General features: G+C 45.0%; 1 protein-coding gene and 1 long non-coding RNA gene across 6 annotated transcripts in view; one reads left to right on the top strand and one right to left on the bottom strand.

The window, feature by feature from the left end:
* The window catches only part of LOC135056192 (uncharacterized), a 416,825-nt gene that overhangs the window by 91,826 nt on the left and 301,858 nt on the right, over nucleotides 1–23,141 (top strand). For 4 of the 5 annotated variants that reach the window (XR_010243919.1, XR_010243921.1, XR_010243920.1 and 1 more), the window contains exon 2: nucleotides 7,601–7,715. This is a non-coding gene — a long non-coding RNA (uncharacterized LOC135056192). Of the gene's footprint in view, nucleotides 1–7,600; nucleotides 7,716–20,310; nucleotides 20,521–23,141 lie in introns of those variants that run through there. The other variant, XR_010243918.1, reaches the window with a different exon arrangement.
* The window catches only part of PIK3R6 (phosphoinositide-3-kinase regulatory subunit 6), a 119,164-nt gene that overhangs the window by 63,893 nt on the left and 32,130 nt on the right, over nucleotides 1–23,141 (bottom strand). The window contains exons 5-14 of the mRNA XM_063961048.1: nucleotides 21,318–21,450; nucleotides 20,556–20,625; nucleotides 17,519–17,702; nucleotides 16,762–16,906; nucleotides 16,381–16,464; nucleotides 7,750–8,158; nucleotides 5,342–5,441; nucleotides 4,901–5,020; nucleotides 3,871–3,981; nucleotides 1,879–1,969 (exon numbers count right to left, since the gene is read on the bottom strand). Coding sequence (XP_063817118.1) covers nucleotides 1,879–1,969; nucleotides 3,871–3,981; nucleotides 4,901–5,020; nucleotides 5,342–5,441; nucleotides 7,750–8,158; nucleotides 16,381–16,464; nucleotides 16,762–16,906; nucleotides 17,519–17,702; nucleotides 20,556–20,625; nucleotides 21,318–21,450 — 1,447 coding nt within the window. The remainder of the gene's footprint in view (nucleotides 1–1,878; nucleotides 1,970–3,870; nucleotides 3,982–4,900; nucleotides 5,021–5,341; nucleotides 5,442–7,749; nucleotides 8,159–16,380; nucleotides 16,465–16,761; nucleotides 16,907–17,518; nucleotides 17,703–20,555; nucleotides 20,626–21,317; nucleotides 21,451–23,141) is intronic.

The raw sequence follows: 23,141 nt of genomic DNA, 5'->3' as shown, positions 1-23,141 counted from the left end.
GCAGTTTCTGAGTAGCTCTGAACCTACTCAGCGCTTGCGATCACTTCAGCCTATTCGTGTTCGGATTTGACGTCATACACCCGCCCAGCAAAGGCCCAGCCACGCCTGCGTTTTTTCAGACACGCCTGCGTTTTTACAAACACACCCTGAAAACGGTCAGTTGACGCCCAGAAACGCCCCCTTCCTGTCAATCTTCTTGCGGCCGTCAGTGCGAAGGAAAACTTAGCTAGAACCTGAGCACAACCACAAAGAGCTTTGTACATGTTCGTCGCGCGTGTGCATTGCGGGGCATACCCATGCACAGAAATGCAGTTTTTTCACACCTGATCGCTGCGCTGCGAACATTGGCAGCGAGCGATCAACTCGGAATGACACCCCCCCCCCCCCCCATGTGCACTGCGGGTGTGGCAAATATAACATTAGCAGAGAGAGTTAGAAGTTTTTTGCAGTTTCTGAGTAGGTCTGAACTTACTCAGCCCTTGCAATCACTTCAGCCTGTCCGGTCCCGGAATTGACACCCGCCCTGCAAACGCCTGGACACGCCTGCGTTTTCCCTACCACTCCCAGAAAACGGTCAGTTGACACCCATAAATGCCTTCTTCCTGTCAATCTCCTTGCGATCGGTTGTGCGAATGGATTCGTCTGCTAGCAACGATGCTGTTTGTACCCGTACGACGCGCGTGCACATTGCGGTGCATACACATTCGCAGTTTTGCCTTTTTTCTTTAACTGATCGCTGCGATCAACTTGGAATGACCCCCATGGTTTTGCCCAACTGCTAACAAATTTGCTGCAGCGATCAATTCTGAATTGGGCCCATTATTTGTTGATAAAAGTCTTGAGTTGTCTTTTGTGGGTTTTCCTATTAGATTAAAAAAATCAAAGTTTCCAAGTAAACTATAACAAAGAGATACGATTGTTAAATTAAAGCTTGTAACAAGAAGATTTAGGTGAATTTTTATTTTAATCAGACTTTTGAAAAACTGAACATGCTGTTACAGCTTTTATTTAAATAACATGTCTTAATTACTGATTACAGTGGTACTCCCTGTACTTTCTGGCACTCAAAGTTTGGCAATCTAATTCAGCTGACAGAAATGAATTGCACTTGAGCTAAACTAATACCCCTTACAGACCGCCACCACTGAACACATGTTATTGGCACATGAACGCGCATAAGCCATGTTCATGTGCGGTCTGAAAGGTGCAAGGGATGAAATACCGGGTCGAGTGACCCGGTATTTCAATCCTGGTCGTGAGCAGGGTTGAACGCATCTTCACCCCAGCTCACTGTGTGGTGTGAACGGGAGCCGGGTCGATGCGACCTGTTTCCCGTTCACTCTCTGTGTACGGGCGGCGCTTGAAGATCATGCCGGGTTGCAGTCCGCGGCGGCGGGGAACTTTAGGCGGGTCGCACGCTGGGATCTCCCGTATCAAGCGCCCATGTGCGATCCGCCTCAGGCAGTCTGAAAGGGGTATTATATGTGCAATCAAGAGGGCTTCTCATACCCATCCTATACTTTGTGTACAGTATTTAACTAATATGGTTGTGAAAATGTTTTTTTTCTTTGCCAAGAGTTTAAAATATTAAACAAATTTTGGGGGAACTAGAACATTCCACCTTTTTTTACATGTACTAATACTTCAAAACAGAGAATTGTGTACCCCAAAGATTCCCAAACGCGGTCCTCAAGGCTCCCTAACGGTCCAGAATTTAAAGATATCCATGGCTTAGCACAGATGTTTAAATCAAATTGACCAAAGTACTAATTAAGTCACCTGTGCCCAAGCTTGGTTATCCTTAAAATCTGGACCGTTAGGGTGCCTTGAGGACTGCATTTGAGAACCTCTGGTATAGCTTACTTATTATCTACTTACGTTTTGTAAATGTGCAATCTTGCATCTCAACTTTGAGCTCCGTTAGGAACACATCTTCAACTGGCTCTAGAGTCATGTCTCTGAAGTGGACCTTAAAGAAGGAAGGAGAATTATTTACTCTCCACAGGGCATTCGTTACACATTCCTCTGTGCAGACCCTACTTTGGTTGTTGGATCTCAAAAGTTGGCCTTTATGGTAATGTGGGAATGGTTTGGTTGGATGATGAACATGCGAGGGACTTAGTTGTGTCCTAGTTTTGTTTTTTTGAAATGGTTGGAGGTATACATTAAGCTTCATCAAAATATGTAGTCAGGCAGAGAATTGTTGTTTCTGGTGACAGTAGAAGTGTAACCACATAATCCTGCCTACTATCACATTAAGACCACCTGCTTGGTCAGAATTGTTTAATGGATTACAAAGACATGAAGATTTTCCTATTATGTTATAACTGAAGAACAAAAGGATATTTTATTGTCTACATACAGTAAGTCAGTGCAGAGTGTTTTATTCAATTGAACTTAACTTTTTATCTATAGTGGCATCACAAGTACCAGTATGCACTGAGAGCCATAGTGGTTAAATAAACACCAGCATGCCCTTTCTGTATGCCAGTGCATGGTCATAGTTCCGCAATAGCTGACTGCAGTTTCTCTGGGGTATCAATGCTAGACCATTTGTAATAAGTGGGACTTTTGGAGTGAAAAGGTGCAGTATTTTCAAGTCAGCAAAAAGTTCCTCTTCTAGTGGCAGATTGAATTATTTTCTGTATTGCACATTTACTGGCTAAATAAAATGCCTAAGTGAACTATGCGTTTTCTGGTTGCCAGAGCCCATTTCTGACACAGGTGAATAGGGCAAGATAAAATCTAAAAATATTTTTCAGGTTTAGCGCAGTTTGTTTCGCCTAAAATGGTATTGTTAAAATGATGGTTTATAAAATACTAGATGACAGTGCTTCCTGGATCTCTCTCTCTCTCTCTCTCTCTCTCACTCTCCCCTCCTCTTTGTCTCTTCAGCATTCCCAACCATTTTTCTCCTCCTCTTACTTCATTTCTCTCATTTTACTCATCTGTTTATTTCTTTTATCCAACATACTGCGAGATCCAGTTGTTTATCGTGGCACTTACAGCTGCTATTTGCCCGATAGAGCAATTCAATTGTTGCTCGAGGTGGGCGTGAACAGCTGCTGGTGCCGGCATTTCAGCCTGCCCCCCCCCCCCCCCTCCAGGACCTGTTTGGGCACACAAATGGCACTTTTCGCATCACCCCCGTTCATCTAACTGGATTTAGCTGCTTTACACGTCTATTCACACTGTGTTTAGGTGTGATGTGCTCGTGAAAACCCCCCAAAACAATTGAAAATCGCCTCTTATCTCCCGTCACTTTAGACGGGAGATTGAGTGTGATATAATACAATATAGATTATCTTTAGCTTTACCTTTTTCTTTTCATCTTTTCTATTGGACTTTTGTGACATCTTCAGTGTCTCTTCAGTTTTTTTTCTTTCTCTATGTGGCCTGTGCATCCCTGTGTGCTTTATTTTCCTTTCTTATAAACTGTTATACATTTTGGTTGTGGATAATGTTGTGATATGATTGGGTGATTTTCGGGATTGTCTGTGATTTCATGATGAGGTGGTATGTGATGCGTAAGTATGGAAAATAATAGAAGTGTCTGTAGACTGTAGATGAGTGTTATACCGGAACTCACTGGAAATAATGCTGCTGCTGCTGCTACTGCAACATCACTGACACTGGTGGGAAGGTCAGTACAGACCAACTGTCATTACATGCCAACATGATGACATCATCTTTATCCTTCTTCCGATAGATATAGATAATTTTGATGATCTTTTTTCCTTCCCCAAGTAAGATTTCCTATCAGTGATGTGGACTGAACATTCATTGCAATCATGGTTTCCAACAATTTAATGGAAAACCTTTACACTGTATGAGGTGCACTGGAAATATACTGTGTTAGAATATACAGACCTTGAGATTGTAAATCTGGAAGTACACTGGCTGCAATCCAAAGCGCAAGTAGTAGGACGTAACATCCAGGATGAAAGGGTCAGACATGGAGTCTCTGGTGAGACACGGTGGCTACAAAATACACATGTTAGATTACATCTTCACTCTAATTTACATGTTCTCCTCAACCAATAGTAATCAACATGTATTGATTTTTATCTTCACAGCTCATACAGCTAGAGGCTAACATGGGAACAGAAAAAAACAATGCATTGCTCTCCTTGTAACCCTATGGATTGAAGAGAAATGGTGTATTTTGTTCATGGTGAAATTACATACCAAACTTGCAGATTAGGACCAATGATGGGATGGTGGTCAGTCAATGCAAGTCTATTTGACATAGGACTATTCTGTTCTCTATTTCTGAAGGCCTTCAGTGATGTAATGGCATTCCTGATGGTTTACCCCTGATCTATTAAAATGCAGTTTGAACTCTTTCTAAAACAGGAGAGTGACATTTTTATACTCCTTTTCGGACTGGATCTACACTTTGCACAAGACCTGCATGGGGCTGGGGCTCTCTGACTGTAAAATAAGCATCTGCTAACACATCCTTTTATGCATTATGTGAGCATATAGGACTGTGTAACCTGTCTGATTCTTCTTCCTTTTCTGGTACATAGAATATTTCTTGGAGGGAAAACCGTTTCACAACATTTAACACACAAATCATAATCATCCCCAGCCAATGTTTCTCCAGATTTCTCAGCGCACTTTAGGTATGTGTTTGGCTACACATATCTTCTCTGTTACCGCTTCCATAAAACCATTGGTGATCTACACATGGCTCTAGCAGATTTGGAATAAGTCTGTATACTTTATGTCCCCACACCATATCCAGTTTATTATATGCTAATTAAAACAGAATATTGCCCTTATTCCCTTAAATCCAGTCACACATTACCGATGGTCAGTATGCTATTTTTGTGAGTTTAAAGCCTCAATAGTTAGCAATGACACCTCCTTACTGAGTCCTATATCTATTACTTACCATGAGGGTAAGCTTTGCAATCATGTTGCAGAGAGTGTTGATGTTCCTGTCATACCACGGGTCTACCTGACCAAGGTACGTGCTGAGTTCACATGTATCGCTCATGCTGGAAGAGTTCTCCTGGACAACACAAGACATGTCACCACTAAAACAAATAAACTTCTCAGGCTATTGGAGAAAACTGAAATGGCTTCTATTTAATATCCCTTTCTCAGTCCAACAAAAGTGAAAGCTTATTCGGTCAACAAAAAACGTATTCCATAGGGAGAAAAGGTTTGGACATCTTGTAATGGCTGTTGCGGTGATCAGGCCTATTATTTTAATCTTAGCTTGTGTAGCCGGCTTTATGGTTTCTTTATTAGTTACCATTGCAATTAAATGAATGTATTATTTATCTTTTTGCTAACTGCATTGAAAAATGAATGTGTAAACTGTACTTACAGTATCAGATGAGGTATCTGTCTGCTCCCCTTGGACAGGGATGCAATAAAATTGAAGATTGGCTTTCAGGGTTCGGTGAGGCCTCCTGGCTTCTCTCTTCCTAAAATAAAGCAAGTTGCTTATCAAAAATGTTTGGTCAATCCAGGTTCATATGGTATGGAAGCAATATAAATATATAATTCTCACTCATAAGTGGCTTTAACCAATTTAGTTATATGGAAATAAGATGACCACGCAATCCTATTACAGCGCTGAAGTTATAGCCTTTCTTATAATACTGCTTCTTTATTACAATGTAACAGAAAAACACAGTCACCATTAATCAGCATAAGGGACTCCCACCAACGTAACTTCCACCTGGGATGTGGGATTTCAGAGTTTTCCTGTTCTAGCACAGTGATATTGTTAGGCCTTCTTGTTTGCAATGCTTTTTTTTAACCTCTTTATTTTTAAAATTGGTTGTGGTGATAGGGGTACTGTATTCATTATACAGCACAGTTACCTTTCCAGGTGTCTTCAGGTTAAGGCTAACTGTTCTAACCAAGGGGGAAATGTATGAAGCAGTGGAAAGAGTGGGGAAGTGAGCCAGTGGAGATGTTGTCCATGGTAACCTATCAGTTTTGAAGTAACATTTATCAAGTACATTCTATAAAAGTATAGGTAGCAGCTGACTGATTGCCATGGGCAACTTCTCCACTGGCCCACTTCTTCACTCATTTCACTGCTTCATACATCTGCCCCCAATGTGAAGCATGACAGCTGCCATGCTCCTCCTCTCTTGGCTATCACATAAATGTTCTGCACATTTCATAGTCTTTATTAAAGTGACTGCGATAGTTACTCTCAGAGCCGCTGTCTTGGCAATGGAGATTTTTGTTAAATACACTCTTCTAACATAATTTCTCATAGCTGCAATATGCAGTGCAGCATCACATTTTTGTTAAGTAGGTCCCTAAGCCTCAAAAGCGATATATAATAATATGACCCATGGAGGTGAGAATTGTTCTGTTACCCTGTTGCTCTGCCAAAAGTATAGGTCCCCCCCCCCCCCCCCCCCACGACCACCACCACACATTCCACTATTGAAAACTAAAGCACCTCCCACATCTTTTAGAGGACTGTGGTTAATATACTGCCTGTCTGGATCCTGTCTTTCAGGATAGCAGTGCCGGAATCCCGATAGGCGGGGAAATGCTGGCGCCACCACCCAAGTGGGAATATAACCCGTGGTGAGCAGGCCTGAAGCGTGGCGAGTGCAGCGAGCCCGCGAGGGGACTTGCTGATGGGATGCCGCTGTCGGTATAGTGACAGCCGGCATCCCGTCAGCCGGTCTTCCATATGTGTTCCCTTTAATACACTGTCTTACTATAATCTGGCACAGTTTAAAAGCTGAGACTGCACTCATTTAAGCTGCTATGATATCACCACAATATCCTTCTGTATGAGTCAACCAATCCACGCAGTGTACTTATACAAAGCAAGCCAGTCAAGCGGTTAGTCACTGTCTCTTGCAGGACCTTCCTTCTTTCATAGTAACCTGCTGCAGGTACAGTAAGTGAATAATTTAGTCAAGTACAGATATGTCTTCCTACATCTTTGCTGCAGTCATGTTAAACAGCCCTTCTGGTCGCGCCTGGTCATGAGTGCATTTACTAATGCTCGCCATCTTTGTTTCTCGTTAATTGTTTCCCGTAAATGCGTCTTATTTGCATAAGATACACAAGCAGACTCTGCTGATTAAAATGAGGCATGCCTATATTCTGCATACGAAATGCTACATTACAATATCAGTGGCTGTTTTCCTGGAAAACACTGTATAGTAGCATTTCATATGCAGATGCAGTCACAAACAGAATATAGGCATGCTGCATATCATTTTAATCAGTTGAGTCTGATTGTGTGTCCTTTTCGGATAGTCCTGTGAATAAGAAGCATTTTCCGTAGAAAAAGATTCCCGATGTTAGCAGAGCTGCCCGGGAACTGCCGGCTCACTCACGCCAGGCATACCCCGGTACATGAAGTATTGAGGCTAGATGTATGAGGACACATCTGTAAAAAAACTTTCCGTTATTTCATCTGTATTATTCAGCTCAGCCATTTACCATATTTAGCGCTTAAAGGAAACTGTGCTCTGCTCAGTAAAGACCTGTACATTAAATACTTCTCTATTTTGTACTTAATACTCCAGATTTCCCTTTTTGTCACCTGTTCTGTAGATAAGCACACCTTTTTAACAGATTTTATCTTTCTCACCTTAAGTTTTTTGGAAACAGAGGGAATGTTCACACGCTGGAGTTCCTAAATATACTAGAGAGGAAGCTGCATTTATCGGTGGCTGAGAACTATACAGTACATGGCAGACTGAGCTGCTGAGGTAAGTTAACCATGAGTTGTAATGTTACCTGTACCTGAAAGAGTAATATGCTTTAGCCAGCCTCCCCAGCGCTCTGTCATCTCCCAGTATGACCACTCGAGTGGGCAGCTTATCAGGACCAGTAGAGAGCTCCGTGCTCTGCCCTGAAAGCCTCTGTAGTGTCACTGTCCGGCTTCCCCTGGGTGCCTTGGTGAGATTTTGAAGGAGAACAGCGGAGTCCAATTCTGCACCTCTCTTCTTAATACAGGGTTTCCTATATAACTTGGCCAGTTCTTTCTCTTCCACCCCGGGCAAGTCTCTCTCTATCCCACTGTCATTAGACCACACAGAGATCCGGTTCTGCTCATTGCCTTCTGTGTCCATGGTCAGATCTGGCATTTTGAAGGACTCAGCCTCTGCCTCTGCAGCCTCTGTCTCCCTGGTGAACAGCATCAGCTCTTTCCCTGGTACATGAATCATGTTTAAGTTATTATTATGATTCCAAATATTGGGGTCTATGTACTAAGCCTTGGGGAGAGGTTAAGCTGAGAGAGATAAAGTACCAACCAACCAGCTCCTATGATTTTTTTCCAAACACTGCCTGTAACATGACGGGAGCTGATTTTGCTGGCACATTAGCTCTCGCCACTTTCTCTCTCTCCAAGGCTTAGTTTATAGACCCCAAAATCTGTTGCATCTCCCCAAATGTGTTCCATGGCAGGTGTAATAACATACAAGTGATATTAATATATATATAAATATCTGCATAAACAATGAGTATTTAAGTCTTCAGTGTTCATTAGGAAAATGTCTGTATTATATGGAATAATGAACTCTCTGTCTCCATGTTTATTTTGATGTATATCAAGTAGAGATACTTGATATACATTACGTAGTTGAACATCACCAGCTGGTTATTCTGTTTGAGTATTAAGTAGATTATTATTTCTCTGACGTCCTAAGTGGATGCTGGGACTCCGTAAGGACCATGGGGAATAGCGGCTCCCAGGAGACTGGGCACAACTAAAAGAAAGCTTTTTGGTCTAACTGGTGTGCACTGGCTCCTCCCCCTATGACCCTCCTCCAGACCTCCGTTAGAATCTTGTGCCCGGCTGAGCTGGATGCACACTAGGGGCTCTCCTGAGCTCCTAGAAAGAAAGTATATTTTAGGTTTTTTATTTTACAGTGAGATCTGCTGGCAACAGACTCAGTGCAGCGAGGGACTAAGGGGAGAAGAAGCGAACCTACCTGCTTGCAGCTAGCTTGGGCTTCTTAGGCTACTGGACACCATTAGCTCCAGAGGGATCGAACACAGGACCCGACCTCGATCGTTCGGCCCCGGAGCCGCGCCGCCATCCCCCTTACAGAGCCAGAAGCAAGAAGTGGTCCGGAAAATCGGCGGCAGAAGACCTCGGTCTTCAACAAGGTAGCGCACAGCACTGCAGCTGTGCGCCATTGCTCCTCATGCACACCTCACACTCCGGTCACTGATGGGTGCAGGGCGCTGGGGGGGGGGCGCCCTGAGCAGCAATATAAACACCTTGGCTGGCAAATCATCACAATATATAGTCCCAGAGGCTATATATGTGATAAATTACCCCTGCCAGAATTCCTGAAAAAAGCGGGAGAAGTCAGCCGAAAAAGGGGCGGGGCTAACTCCCTCAGCACACTGGCGCCATTTTTCCCTCACAGCTCCGCTGGAAGGATCGCTCCCAGGCTCTCCCCTGCAGTATCAAGCTACAAAGGGTAAAAAAGAGAGGGGGGGGCACTAAATTTAGGCGCAGTATAACTTATATAGCAGCTGTAAGGGGAAATAATTCAGTTAATCCCTGTATTATTATAGCACTCTGGTGTGTGCTGGCATACTCTCTCTCTGTCTCCCCAAAGGGCTTTGTGGGGTCCTGTCCTCTGTCAGAGCATTCCCTGTGTGTATGCGGTGTGTCGGTACGGCTGTGTCGACATGTTTGATGAGGAGGCTTATGTGGAGGCGGAGCAGATGCCTATAAATGTGATGTCACCCCCTGCGGGGCCGACACCTGAGTGGATGGTTATGTGGAAGGAATTACGTGACAGTGTCGACTCCTTACATAAAAGGTTTGACGACATACCAAATATGGGACAGCCGGCTTCTCAGCCTGTGCCTGCCCAGGCGTCTCAAAAGCCATCAGGGGCTCTAAAACACCCGCTACCTCAGATGGCAGACACAGATGTCGACACGGATACTGACTCCAGTGTCGACGACAATGAGACTAATGTAACTTCCAATAGGGCCACACGTTACATGATTGAGGCTATGAAAAATGTGTTGCACATTTCTGATGTTACCCCAGGTACCACAAAAAAGGGTATTATGTTTGGAGAGAAAAAACTACCAGTAGTTTTTCCTCCATCTGAGGAATTAAATGAAGTGTGTGAAGAAGCGTGGGCTTCCCCCGATAAGAAACTGGTAATTTCTAAAAGGTTACTAATGACGTACCCTTTCCCGCCAGAGGATAGGTCACGTTGGGAATCATCCCCTAGGGTGGATAAAGCGCTCACACGCTTGTCAAAGAAGGTGGCACTACCGTCTCCGGATACGGCCGCCCTAAAGGAGCCTGCTGATAGAAAGCAGGAAGCTATCCTGAAGTCTGTATATACACACACAGGTATTATACTGAGACCAGCTATTGCTTCAGCATGGATGTGCAGTGCTGCAGCTGCGTGGTCAGATTCCCTGTCGGAAAATATTGATACCCTAGACAGGGACACTATATTGCTAACCGTAGAGCATATTAAAGACGCAATCTTATACATGAGAGATGCACAGAGGGATATTTGCCGGCTGGCATCTAAAATAAGTGCAATGTCCATTTCTGCCAGGAGAGGGTTATGGACTCGGCAGTGGACAGGTGATGCAGATTCTAAAAGGCACATGGAAATTTTGCCTTATAAGGGTGAGGAATTGTTCGGGGATGGTCTCTCGGACCTCGTTTCCACAGCAACAGCTGGGAAGTCAGCATTTTTACCCCATGTTCCCTCACAGCCAAAGAAAGCACCGTATTATCAGGTACAGTCCTTTTCGGCCCCATAAGGGCAAGCGGGTTAAAGGCGCGTCCTTTCTGCCCAGAGGCAGAGGTAGAGGGAAAAAGCTGCAGCATACAGCAAGTTCCCAGGAGCAAAAGTCCTCCCCCGCTTCCTCCAAGTCCACCGCGTGACGCTGGGGCTCCACAGGCGGAGCCAGGTACGGTGGGGGCCCGTCTCAAAAACTTCAGCAATCAGTGGGCTCGCTCACGGGTGGATCCCTGGATCCTTCAAGTAGTATCTCAGGGGTACAAGCTGGAATTCGAGACGTTCCCCCCCCCCCGCCGTTTCCTCAAATCTGCCTTGCCAACAACTCCCTCCTCAGGCAGGGAGGCAGTGCTAGAGGCAATTCACAAGCTGTATTCCCAGCAGGTGATAGTCAAGGTACCCCTACTTCAACAAGGACGGGGTTACTATTCCACAATGTTTGTGGTACCGAAACCGGACGGTTCGGTGAGACCCATTTTAAATTTGAAATCCTTGAACACATATATAAAAAAATTCAAGTTCAAGATGGAATCGCTCAGGGCGGTTATTGCAAGCCTGGATGAGGGAGATTACATGGTATCACTGGACATCAAGGATGCTTACCTGCATGTCCCTATTTACCATCCTCACCAGGAGTACCTCAGATTTGTGGTACAGGATTGTCATTACCAATTCCAGACGTTGCCGTTTGGTCTATCCACGGCTCTGAGGGTATTTACCAAGGTAATGGCCGAAATGATGATACTCCTTCGAAAAAAGGGAGTTTTAATTATCCCGTACTTGGACGATCTCCTACTAAAGGCGAGGTCCAGGGAGCAGTTGTTGGTCGGGGTAGCACTATCTCGGGAGGTGCTACAACAGCACGGCTGGATTCTAAATATTCCAAAGTCACAGCTGGTCCCTACGACACGTCTACTGTTCCTGGGGATGGTTCTGGACACAGAACAGAAAAAAGTGTTTCTCCCGGAGGAGAAGGCCAAGGAGCTGTCATCTCTAGTCAGAGGCCTCCTAAAACCAAAACGGGTGTCGGTGCATCACTGCACGCGAGTCCTGGGAAAAATGGTAGCTTCTTACAAAGCAATTCCATTCTGCAGGTTCCATGCAAGAACCTTCCAGTGGGACCTGTTGGACAAGTGGTCCGGATCGCATCTTCAGATGCATCGGCTGATAACCCTGTCTCCTAGGACCAGGGTGTCTCTGCTGTGGTGGCTGCAAAGTGCTCATCTTCAAGAGGGCCGCAGATTCGGCATACAGGACTGGGTCCTGGTGACCACGGATGCCAGCCTTCGAGGCTGGGGGGCAGTCACACAGGGAAGAAACTTCCAAGGGCTATGGTCAAGTCAGGAGACTTCCCTGCACATAAATATTCTGGAACTGAGGGCCATTTTCAATGCCCTAAGTCAGGCAAAACCCCTGCTTCAAAACCAGCCGGTACTGATCCAGTCAGACAACATCACGGCAGTCGCCCATGTAAACCGACAGGGCGGCACAAGAAGCAGGACGGCGATGGCAGAAGCCACAAGGATTCTCCGATGGGCGGAAAATCACGTGTTAGCACTGTCAGAAGTGTTTATTCCGGGAGTGGACAACTGGGAAGCACCCGGGAGAGTGGGGACTTCATCCAGAAGTCTTCCAACTGATTGTAAACCGTTGGGAAAGGCCACAGGTGGACATGAGGGCGTCCCGCCTAAACAAAAAGCTAGAAAGATATTGCGCCAGGTCAAGAGACCCTCAGGCGATAGCTGTAGACGCTCTAGTGACACCGTGGGTGTACCGGTCGGTTTATGTGTTCCCTCCTCTTCCTCTCATACCAAAGGTACTGAGGATAATAAGGAGAAGAGGAGTAAGAACTATACTCATTGTTCCGGATTGGCCAAGAAGAGCTTGGTACCCGGAACTTCAAGAAATGATCTCAGAGGACCCATGGCCTCTGCTACTCAGACAGGACCTGCTGCAGCAGGGGCCCTGTCTGTTCCAAGACTTACCGCGGCTGCGTTTGACGGCATGGCGGTTGAACGCCGGATCCTGAAGGAAAAGGGCATTCCGGAGGAAGTCATTCCTACGCTGATTAAAGCTAGGAAAGAAGTGACCGCGAACCATTATCACCGCATTTGGCGAAAATATGTTGCGTGGTGTGAGGCCAGGAAGGCCCCAACGGAAGAATTTCAGCTGGGCCGTTTCCTGCACTTTCTACAGTCAGGGGTGACTATGGGCCTAAAATTGGGTTCCATTAAGGTCCAGATTTCGGCTCTATCGATTTTCTTCCAGAGAGAACTGGCTTCACTGCCTGAAGTTCAGACTTTTGTTAAGGGTGTGCTGCATATTCAGCCCCCTTTTGTGCCTCCAGTGGCACCTTGGGATCTCAACGTGGTGTTGGATTTCCTAAAGTCACATTGGTTTGAGCCACTTAAAACCGTGGAATTGAAATATCTCACGTGGAAAGTGGTCATGTTGTTGGCCTTGGCTTCGGCCAGGCGGGTATCAGAATTGGCGGCTTTGTCATGTAAAAGCCCTTATCTGATTTTTCATATGGATAGGGCAGAATTGAGGACTCGTCCCCAGTTTCTCCCTAAGGTGGTATCAGCTTTTCATTTGAACCAACCTATTGTGGTGCCTGCGGCTACTAAAGACTTGGAGGCTTCCAAGTTGTTGGACGTAGTCAGGGCCCTGAAAATTTATGTTTCCAGGACAGCTGGCGTCAGAAAGACTGACTCGCTATTTATCCTGCATGCGCCCAACAAGTTGGGTGCACCTGCTTCAAAGCAGACTATTGCTCGCTGGATCTGTAGTACGATTCAGCTTGCACATTCTGCGGCTGGACTGCCGCATCCTAAATCAGTGAAAGCCCATTCCACGAGGAAGGTGGGCTCTTCTTGGGCGGCTGCCCGAGGGGTCTCGGCTTTACAACTTTGCCGAGCAGCTACTTGGTCGGGGTCAAACACATTTGCTAAATTCTACAAGTTTGACACCCTGGCTGAGGAGGACCTAGAGTTTGCCCATTCGGTGCTGCAGAGTCATCCGCACTCTCCCGCCCGTTTGGGAGCTTTGGTATAATCCCCATGGTCCTTACGGAGTCCCAGCATCCACTTAGGACGTCAGAGAAAATAAGAATTTACTCACTGGTAATTCTATTTCTCGTAGTCCGTAGTGGATGCTGGGCGCCCATCCCAAGTGCGGATTGTCTGCAATACTTGTATATAGTTATTGTTTAACTAAAGGGTTATTGTTGAGCCATCTGTTGAGAGGCTCAGTTATTGTTCATACTGTTAACTGGGTATTGTATCACGAGTTATACGGTGTGATTGGTGTGGCTGGTATGAGTCTTACCCGGGATTCAAAATCCTTCCTTATTGTGTCAGCTCTTCCGGGCACAGTATCCTAACTGAGGTCTGGAGGAGGGTCATAGGGGGAGGAGCCAGTGCACACCAGTTAGACCAAAAAGCTTTCTTTTAGTTGTGCCCAGTCTCCTGCGGAGCTGCTATTCCCCATGGTCCTTACGGAGTCCCAGCATCCACTACGGACTACGAGAAATAGAATTACCGGTGAGTAAATTCTTATTATTTATATTATATATTGTTTGTAGTTTCTTTTGGTGGTTTGACCGGACACTGCAAAATTATTAGAGACTGCGGTCTAGGGGCAATATGTCTCTTTTTTGTTTGTTTTTTGTCGGCTAACATTGTTTTATTGGGACTTGCACTGTTATTACTGTTTTGGGGTTTTAATTACTTATTTTTCCTTGCATTCTATTAACAATTCTGACTTAGGCTAGGTACACACTTTTTGAGATATATATCGTTTGTTCGTTTGACGAGCTATATATTGCTAGCACATTGGAGAGTGTGTACACCCAATATGTCTGTAAACTACATATTTTGCAGACCTATCAGGTTGGCTGTGCTGCAGGGCCAATGTTGATATATCATGCAGATATAACAGTACATCTGGATGTGTGTATAGCCAACCGCATGATAGGTCAGCCGCAGCAGCCATTGAATATGACATATCACAAGTGTGCAGGCATAGTCAAATCATTCCGCTGCCAGACAGGGACGGATCTAGACTTTTCTTTAGGGGGGGCGGTTTACTGTTTAATCTTGACTCCTCCCTCTACAGTCCCAACTCCTCCCATCTGCAATCCTAACTCCTCCTCTCTCAATTCTGACTGAACTTTTTGAGTGAGTCTGAGATAGAGCTTTGTGATTGTTCTATGTACATGTGACTGTGCTATGGGGTAATTGTATTTATTAGCCCTAGTACCCACACACCAGCAAGTGAGGGGCAAGTGCTCTGTAACCCTTGCTCTCCTGGCTCCTCTGTGCTGCTGTGGTATAAGCTGCAGCACATCGTTCTGCCTCAGGCTCTCCCAGTAGAGCTCTCTTCTGCTCAAAAGTGGGCGTGGCTATGACTGTGATAGGGGGGGGCGGTCGCCCCCCCCCCCCCCCTAGATCCGGCCCTGCTGCCAGACATATCGAGCTGCTGAATGGTAAGTGTATATGCACAAGATCCTTGGTGCATTCACCTTTCCAATTGATAGATTGTTCGGCTGATCTGTTGATATGTGGGTACCAGCCTTAGCTTCAGTTATTGCTGTGCCCTTAATAGAGTCTTACTGTGCTTCATTGGTTCTTCCAGCTACAATAGTGAAAAGGGTGAGAGTCATCGTTTAAAGGTGTGTTCCCTAACAGTATGCAAAGGGAGAGGGACTCCATTTTATAGCTCCGTACCTAGGGCGTCAAAATTCCAAGTTACACCTCTGAGTAATCAAAAGGCACAATGATTGTTCACTCTGCCCAGAATGACACGTGAAAATTGCACCATGCAATATCAGTCATTGCAATTGTCTTTCTGCATAGTTAGAATGGTCTCAGCAACACATGAAGAGTTCTAGAGGGTTATGCAATTAGTGCCGACAAGTTGAAAAAACTGCACTTTTCAACGTTTTTTAGGGCGAATTTGGATTCGCACTATTCAATTCCAGTGCCGCTTTTTTTACTTGTCGAAAATGCCGGCACTGATGAAAAACGGGTTCACTACGATATGCCGGCGGTCGGGCTCCCGGCGACCAGCATACCGGCGCCGGGAGCCCGACCGCCGGCTTACAGACAGTGTGGCGAGCGCAAATGAGCCCCTTGCGGGCTCGCTCGCCCGCCACGCTATGGGCACGGTGGCACGCTATTTTATTCTCCCTCCAGGGGGGTCGTGGACCCCCACGAGGGAGAATAAGTGTCGGTATGCCGGCTGTCGGGATCCCGGCGCCGGTATACTGTGCGCCGGGATCCCGTCAGTCGGCATACTGAAGACCACCCATGAAAAACACGTGGATCGGCAAAATGACTGCCGATCCATGTTTTTTGTCGAATTGGCAGGGGTTTTTTGCCGTTTTTTTGGTCTGTTTTCACCCATGCCGATTCGACAAAAAAAAAAGGTGAAACAGCATGGCAAAAATTTATTAAATGTGCGAAAATGGCCGCAATTGACTAGGGTGGGTCGAATTAGTTCCGTTTTTTTCGCATACCCCCCATAGTCGCTATCATGAGTGTGCATGGCATTTTACTGGTTTACATAGGTAGATTGCAACATTAGGACTACACATAAAAGGCTTGGTGTTGATGGTAAAAACACAAAACCCACTTACATAGTTGATCGTCATCAGTCCACAGGTGGACACTAATGTTTGGACTGGGGAGAGGGATTCTCTGAAGTTTGGACATTGGCACACCTTCAAAAAAAGAGAGGAGCATTTCAGTTAATATCCACTAGTGATTTCTCTGTAACGTTGTCTGCCTCTAGCAGTGGGATGTCAGTGTTCACTACTATCATACACCTGGGCACCATTTGTAATACAGTGAGGTCCAGGGTATGGAAACCTGATTTTCTATATGTTGCAGTGAAAAAGACGTTCCAGTTTAAAAAAAATAGTTTTGCCTTTAATTCAACAATGAATGCATGGTGCTATAATATGTCACTGTCCTTGTCACTCCCACTTGGCCTCTGTTTTGTGAAATGGTCCTCATACCTTCCTCTGCCGAGATGATTATCTTGCTGTATAGCTCCCTTATCCTGTCACTGTGCCTCTGCCTGCTGCCTATGACCTGCTCGCTGTGCTCCACCACAGACAGGATTTCCTGAAACCTCAATTCCACCTCTTCTGTGGGTTGATCCTGTCAAGGAAAAATAGAAATATGAAAGTGGCAGAATATGAAATAGATCATAGTGAAAAGTTGAAGTACAGTAATTACAAGAGGGTGTGATGTGCCAGATTGATTTACAGCCTACATATACTCTTTACTCCCCTAACTCTAGGGATGACTGTCCCTCCTTTAGCTCTGTATTAATGGTGCAACCAATATAATGTCTGCTGCCATATCCTGAAGCCAGTGGTAGGAGTTACCAGTGCAAAGTTCAAAATTTAATAAAGTAAACTTAATAGATTTTGCAGTAAGTAGATGCTTAATAAGCTATCAGGGCTGTCTACCAATCACTCTTATAATTTTAATGATTAAGTAATATTTGTAACTCTTGCAGATCAGGTGTAGGTACTGCAATCATTAGATAATCCGTTGACTACATACAACAGAGCTATGTCGTGGGTTGACCCTATGAGAATGCAGCCAATCAAATCTCTAGTAGCCATAGAATTAATATATTGTACTCTTCTAAATATTAGTTCAGTCATCAAAAAGGCTGCTCCCACTTTGTTTAGGCAGTAGATACCCTCTAGTGTGCAGAATGCCCTAAACACATGTACATAAAAGTCGATGCTTTGCTCTTACCTTAAGCACCCGTTGCAGCAGGGTTATGTCACAGTCTTTGCCCAGTGCGGCCTGAATGCAGTTGGTGATGACATAGATCATGCAGGCTGTGGGAGTGTGGGACATCTGACCTGCTTGTGTCTCTCGGAGGAGTGTATTACACACAGCCTCTGAAACCAGCCCAGGGTCTAAGAACAACAGCACCCTGCAGAGAACACATTTCTTCAGTACTGCTAACTTACCATAATATATCATTTTATAGAGCTAAACCTCCCGTTTATAGTTTGCATCTATCCTCTAAATGCACGGGGCACCATGGGTTTCCCAGGCTCCAGTGTGAGTGCTTATTGGGCCCACCTAGGCTATGTGTGCTGTGCAGCCTCAGTAACAGCCAATGCTGCACATAAGCCTAGGGATGTGTGCTTGCGTGGACCAATAGGAAGCTATTGGTAAGATCAGTCATTTCCCCCAGTTTATAATCCGTCCATGATGTGGCTGTGAGTGTTGGTGACAGGTTCATTTTAAAACTCCAAATTGCAGAAAGTTACAGTATATTTCTACAGTGCTCACAGAGAACATGGACATAACATCTGTTTTGTGACGTTTTAACGGCAAAATTAGGGGGAGATGTATCAAACCTTTGAGAGAGAGAAAGTGGAGAAGTTGCCCAGAGCAACCAATGAGCTTCTGTCATTTCATGGACTGTACAAGATAAGTGATAGCTAGAGTCTGATTGTCTTCACTTTATCTCTCGAAGGTTTGATACATTCTCCCTTCTATGGGCAATCACATGCTCTGTTTTACAATCCAGAATCTATTGTAGATTTTAAGGCATTTGTTTTGTCGCTTTCTGTACAATCGTAGCAGAAAATTTGCATATTTGTACTGTTACCCAGTATTTTCAGTTATATGTATAAGTGTACAGCCACATCAAGATATGCTTTGTGTATCTTGATGCAACCGCGGTAAAGGTGAACCACTTATTTGTGATCATCTTGATGATGAGTGGTGTGTAAAGTTTAAGGTAGCATCTCCAGGGGATATGTGCAACGGTTGAGGTATGACTTGTTGACAGTCATCATGCCTATCAGGATGATACATTGACGTGATGAACTGATGACAACCAGTCCCTGGTGCTCTAGTGGCTTCTTACCTTGTCCCATCAGCGGCGGTGGCTGCAGCATCTTCTTTCGGATCCCGGCTGCCATGTGACAGTCACTTCCGTGCTGCAGCGTTCTATGAAGTATTTCTCCCCTTGTTCATAACCCTAATCCCTACTCTCCCTCTAGTGCCTAACCTTCCCACCCACCCACAAACTAAACCTAACCTCTCCAGTCAGCCTAACTGGAAACCCCCCGCCCTCAGCTTAACCCTAGTCGTCAGCATTCTGAAACTGGAGGCATTTCAGATGTCGACCTAGTGCCCAGGGACGGATCTAGACTTTTCTTTAGGGGGGGCGGTTTACTGTTTAATCTTGACTCCTCCCTCTACAGTCCCAACTCCTCCCATCTGCAATCCTAACTCCTCCTCTCTCAATTCTGACTGAACTTTTTGAGTGAGACTGAGATAGAGCTTTGTGATTGTTCTATGTACATGTGACTGTACTATGGGGTAATTGTATTTATTAGCCCTAGTACCCACACACCAGCAAGTGAGGGGCAAATGCTCTGTAACCCTTGCTCTCCTGGCTCCTCTGTGCTGCTGTGGTATAAGCTGCAGCACATCGTTCCGACTCAGGTTCTCCACAGAGAGCTCTCTTCTGCTCAAAAGTGGGCGTGGCTATGACTGTTTTAGGTGGGGCGGTTGCGCCCCCCCCCCCCCCCCCCCACTAGATCCGGCCCTGCTAGTGCCTGTCTATAGTTTGAACTATGTGGATGTTCTGATGTCAACATTGTGGTGTTGACCATTCAGCCAGGTACTGTGTCAAACTTATATGTGCACTCTCATCCTGTAGATAAATACAGCTCTCCAAGTGTAGGGGGCTGTTAGCGCAACTTATGTTTCATTACTTGTTTTGTTGTGTATGCACAGTAAAACCAGGCAGAAATGTGAAAATTCTCCCCATGTTTCAGGTGCACAGTCATAAAGGCTTTTGTGTACTACCTACTGACACAGGTGTTAAGTGTATTGAGAGTCACCAGCTGATATATTATCAATGTGAATTCTGTTATGAACAATCTAGAAATAAGATTAGCCAAGCCCAAACCATTTTTTATGCTGCAAATTATCTAAAGTAGATTCAATAACCTGTAAGGTCTTGTTATCTTAAGTCTTCTTATAACACATTTCATATAGCAAAACTTCAGTAAGCCTACATGATGTACGTTATGCTTCATCGATGTTTTCATAATTATTTCTAATTTATGGGATCCTATCCTTAACCAATTGCATGGGGAGGTTGATACTCTCACGTATACATGGATTGACCACTGTGCTGATCTGTAGCTGGTAGTTTATTGCCTAGTTAGTAACATCACTTTTTTATCAAAGGCAAGCTGTTATTTTCCAGAAGCTAGCAGCATGTAGGCATGTCCTTTCTATAAAGATAATTCATATAATATTTCCTTTCCTTCTCAAGCATAAATTACATTTTAGCCTCTGGCCTTGATCTATTAAGCTGGTAATTATTATTGTACTAGTTATGTATATAGCGTACCAATATTCTGCATTGCTTTACAAGGAGTATTTGGACATTCATGTCAGTCCCTACCCCAGTGGAGTTTACAATCTATATATTCTACCACATGTACACATATATGTACACTAGGGTTTATTTTTGTCAGGAGCTAATTAAGCTACCTGTGTATTTATAGATTGTGGGTGGAAACCGGAGCACCCGGAGGAAACCCACGCAATTACGTGGAGAATATACAAACTTCACACAGGGCCATGGTGGGAATCAACCCGAAGACCTCAGTGGCAAGTAGTAATTCTAACCATTACACCATCCATGTTGGTAATATAACATCATATTTTAAATGATCAATACATTTTTTACTTATATATTTATTTTAATTTCTTTACACTAAGTATATATTATGAAGCAGAGGTCACTTACTTTCCCTGTTGTTGAGTGATGTCCCTCTTGAGGTTTTGTTCGGAAACTACCATTTTTTGATATGAAAAACCTAAAAGATCACATAATCATGTTTATGCTATTTATGTGCAGATTTGTTTTATGCCAAAAAAGCTACAAATTACATGAACGGTACATATAACAGTATACAAAAAATGTACACTAGCAGTATAGTACTGAGGTCATCTACAGATCTCCTGTACTGGAAGAGGACATTGACAGGAATCTAATGTAGAACAATACTAAAACAGAAAAAAATATATAATCGGGATCCTGTCGGGATCCAGGCAGTCAGAATGACGCCGTAATCCCAACATTATTTGGAATGCCGACACTGGCATCACGAATAGGTTCATCATCCCAGCACCAGAATCCCGACATTCAAGATGCAGAATGACACGGGCTGCCTGAGAAGTAAGCTGTGGGGGGCTTAGGTTTAGGCTGTAGGGGGAGGGACAGGGTTAGGTGCGGCACCGAGGGGTTAGGATTAGGCTGCGGGGAGGGAGGGTTAGGTTTGGGGGGAGGGGGAGGTAAATATACTTTCATTCCCCTGTCGGGATTCTGATCTTCGGGATGCCACGGTCGAAATTCTGACCGCTGGCATCCCAAATGCCGGCAAATCATACCCATATGGTAGATTTCAATCTCCCTGAAGCAGACTGGAGTTGGGCTTCTTCATTTTCCTTGAGAGGTAAGAACATTCTAAAATAAATGACATCAACTGCTTCATCAAGAGCCACATACCTGGTACTTTCTTCTCAGTCTTTAGCTTTTGTGCATAGTCTAGTCCAATCGTACAGTATGGTTTGGGAAGAGTCAATATCTTTTTGCAGAAGACGTAAACCCGTTCATACAGTTCATTGGAAATATATGCAGCCTAGAAAGTTAGTGACAACAACATAGTCAATAGCTCTATTTCAGGATTGGGTAACTTTGCAGGTTGTGATACCTTCTGGTGGACAAACATCAAGAAACTTCAAAGATGCATTTAGTTTATTATGACACATTTTCTGAATAGTGCTTCAAGGTGCATGCCAACCTTCCACTCTAAGGAAACCCTCCACAGCCTAGAAGGCCACCTAGGTCTTAGAGGTAATAAAAACTCCCAAAGAACATTGTGCAAAAGTGTAAATGTTGCATGAAAGCTCAAGCTCCTAACACTTTAGTACAACCGCTTGTTTCAAAAACATTTTCCCTAAAATACTACTCGCTTTAACATATGTGGGAATAGAATTAATATAGTGCAAATACATCAGGCCAGTCTTTTTTTTTTTTTTTGCATGTGTCATTTTTCTATGTGTGAAGTTTATTACTTTTGTCAGAGGGCACCTTGAAATGTACATCTCTGCTAAAGTGTAAAATGGGGCAAAAAAAGAAAAAAAAGCTATGAGCGCTTTTGGTGGTAATAAATAAAAAACAACAACTAATGTTACTATGGATTAGATGTCCATAATATGCCGGCACTCACTTTATAGCAGCAATTTGCTCAGTGCATCAATACTAAAATCTATGTGTCCATATCAATAATGCAAAAATATCCTGTGTATTGGTCAAGTACTTTCGAGTCGCACACCTGTCCTCAGGACCACACAAGCCAAATGTAACACGGTTTGTTACATTTGGCTTGTGTGGTCCTGAGGACGGGGGTGTGACCCTGAAAGTACTTGACCAATACACAGGATGTTTCTCTTACGTCCTAGAAGATGCTGTGGTCCACATTAATACCATGGAGTATAGACTGGTCCACTAGGAGCCATTGGCACTTTAAGAGTTTGAGAGTGTGGGCTGGTTCCTCCCTCTATGCCCCTCCTACCAGACTCAGTTTAGACATTGTGCCCGGAGTAGCCGGTCACAGCTAGGGGAGCTCTCCTGAACTTTCCTGGAAAAAGTTTAGTTATTTTTTATTTTACAGGGAGGCTGCTGGCAACAGCCTCCCTGCAGCGTGGGACTAAGGGGGGGAGCAGTGTCCGTCCTGCGGGGTCTGAGCCACTGACTCCGCTGACTGGACACTGAGCTCCAGAGGGGCTGATCGGTCTCTTCCGCAAGGGCACCGCTCATCCCAGCAGCATGCCGTCGACCCCTTACAGAGCTGAAGAAAGTGGTGAGTTAGTCACCGACCCCCCTAGCAAGCGGGGGGCCGGTGTGAAGATGGTGGCAACAGGGGTGGGAGCGCGGTATTAACTGCGCTCCCGGATGGTACCAGCGGCGCGATGAGGGGCGCCCTGGGCCAGCTTACCCCTAAAACTTGGTCAGCAAGCCTGTTGGGCCCCTGGGTTCCAGCCAGCAAAACTCCTCAGACCAAAATTTGAACACCGTTGAGCGGGAAGACAGCGCCGGGAAGGGGGCGGAGCTTATCCTCAGAGCGGACCTGCAGCGTTCCAGCGCCATTTTCCTGCATGCTACAAACAGAAGGAAGATCCTGATCCCTCCACAGCAGCTCCAGTTATTGTACCGGTACCAGGGGGTTGTAGAAGGGGGGTGGGGGAGGCTAAATGCTTGACTGTGTGTCCTATTAAGGAGCACAAGTCAGCGCTGGTAAGAGGTTTCTCTTTGTATAGAAAGCGCTGG

The sequence above is a fragment of the Pseudophryne corroboree genome, chromosome 3, assembly GCF_028390025.1.
Source record: "Pseudophryne corroboree isolate aPseCor3 chromosome 3, aPseCor3.hap2, whole genome shotgun sequence".
NCBI lineage: Eukaryota > Metazoa > Chordata > Amphibia > Anura > Myobatrachidae > Pseudophryne > Pseudophryne corroboree.
Note: the sequence above shows the minus strand (reverse complement) of the source record. Positions and strands in the feature narration are given on the sequence as shown.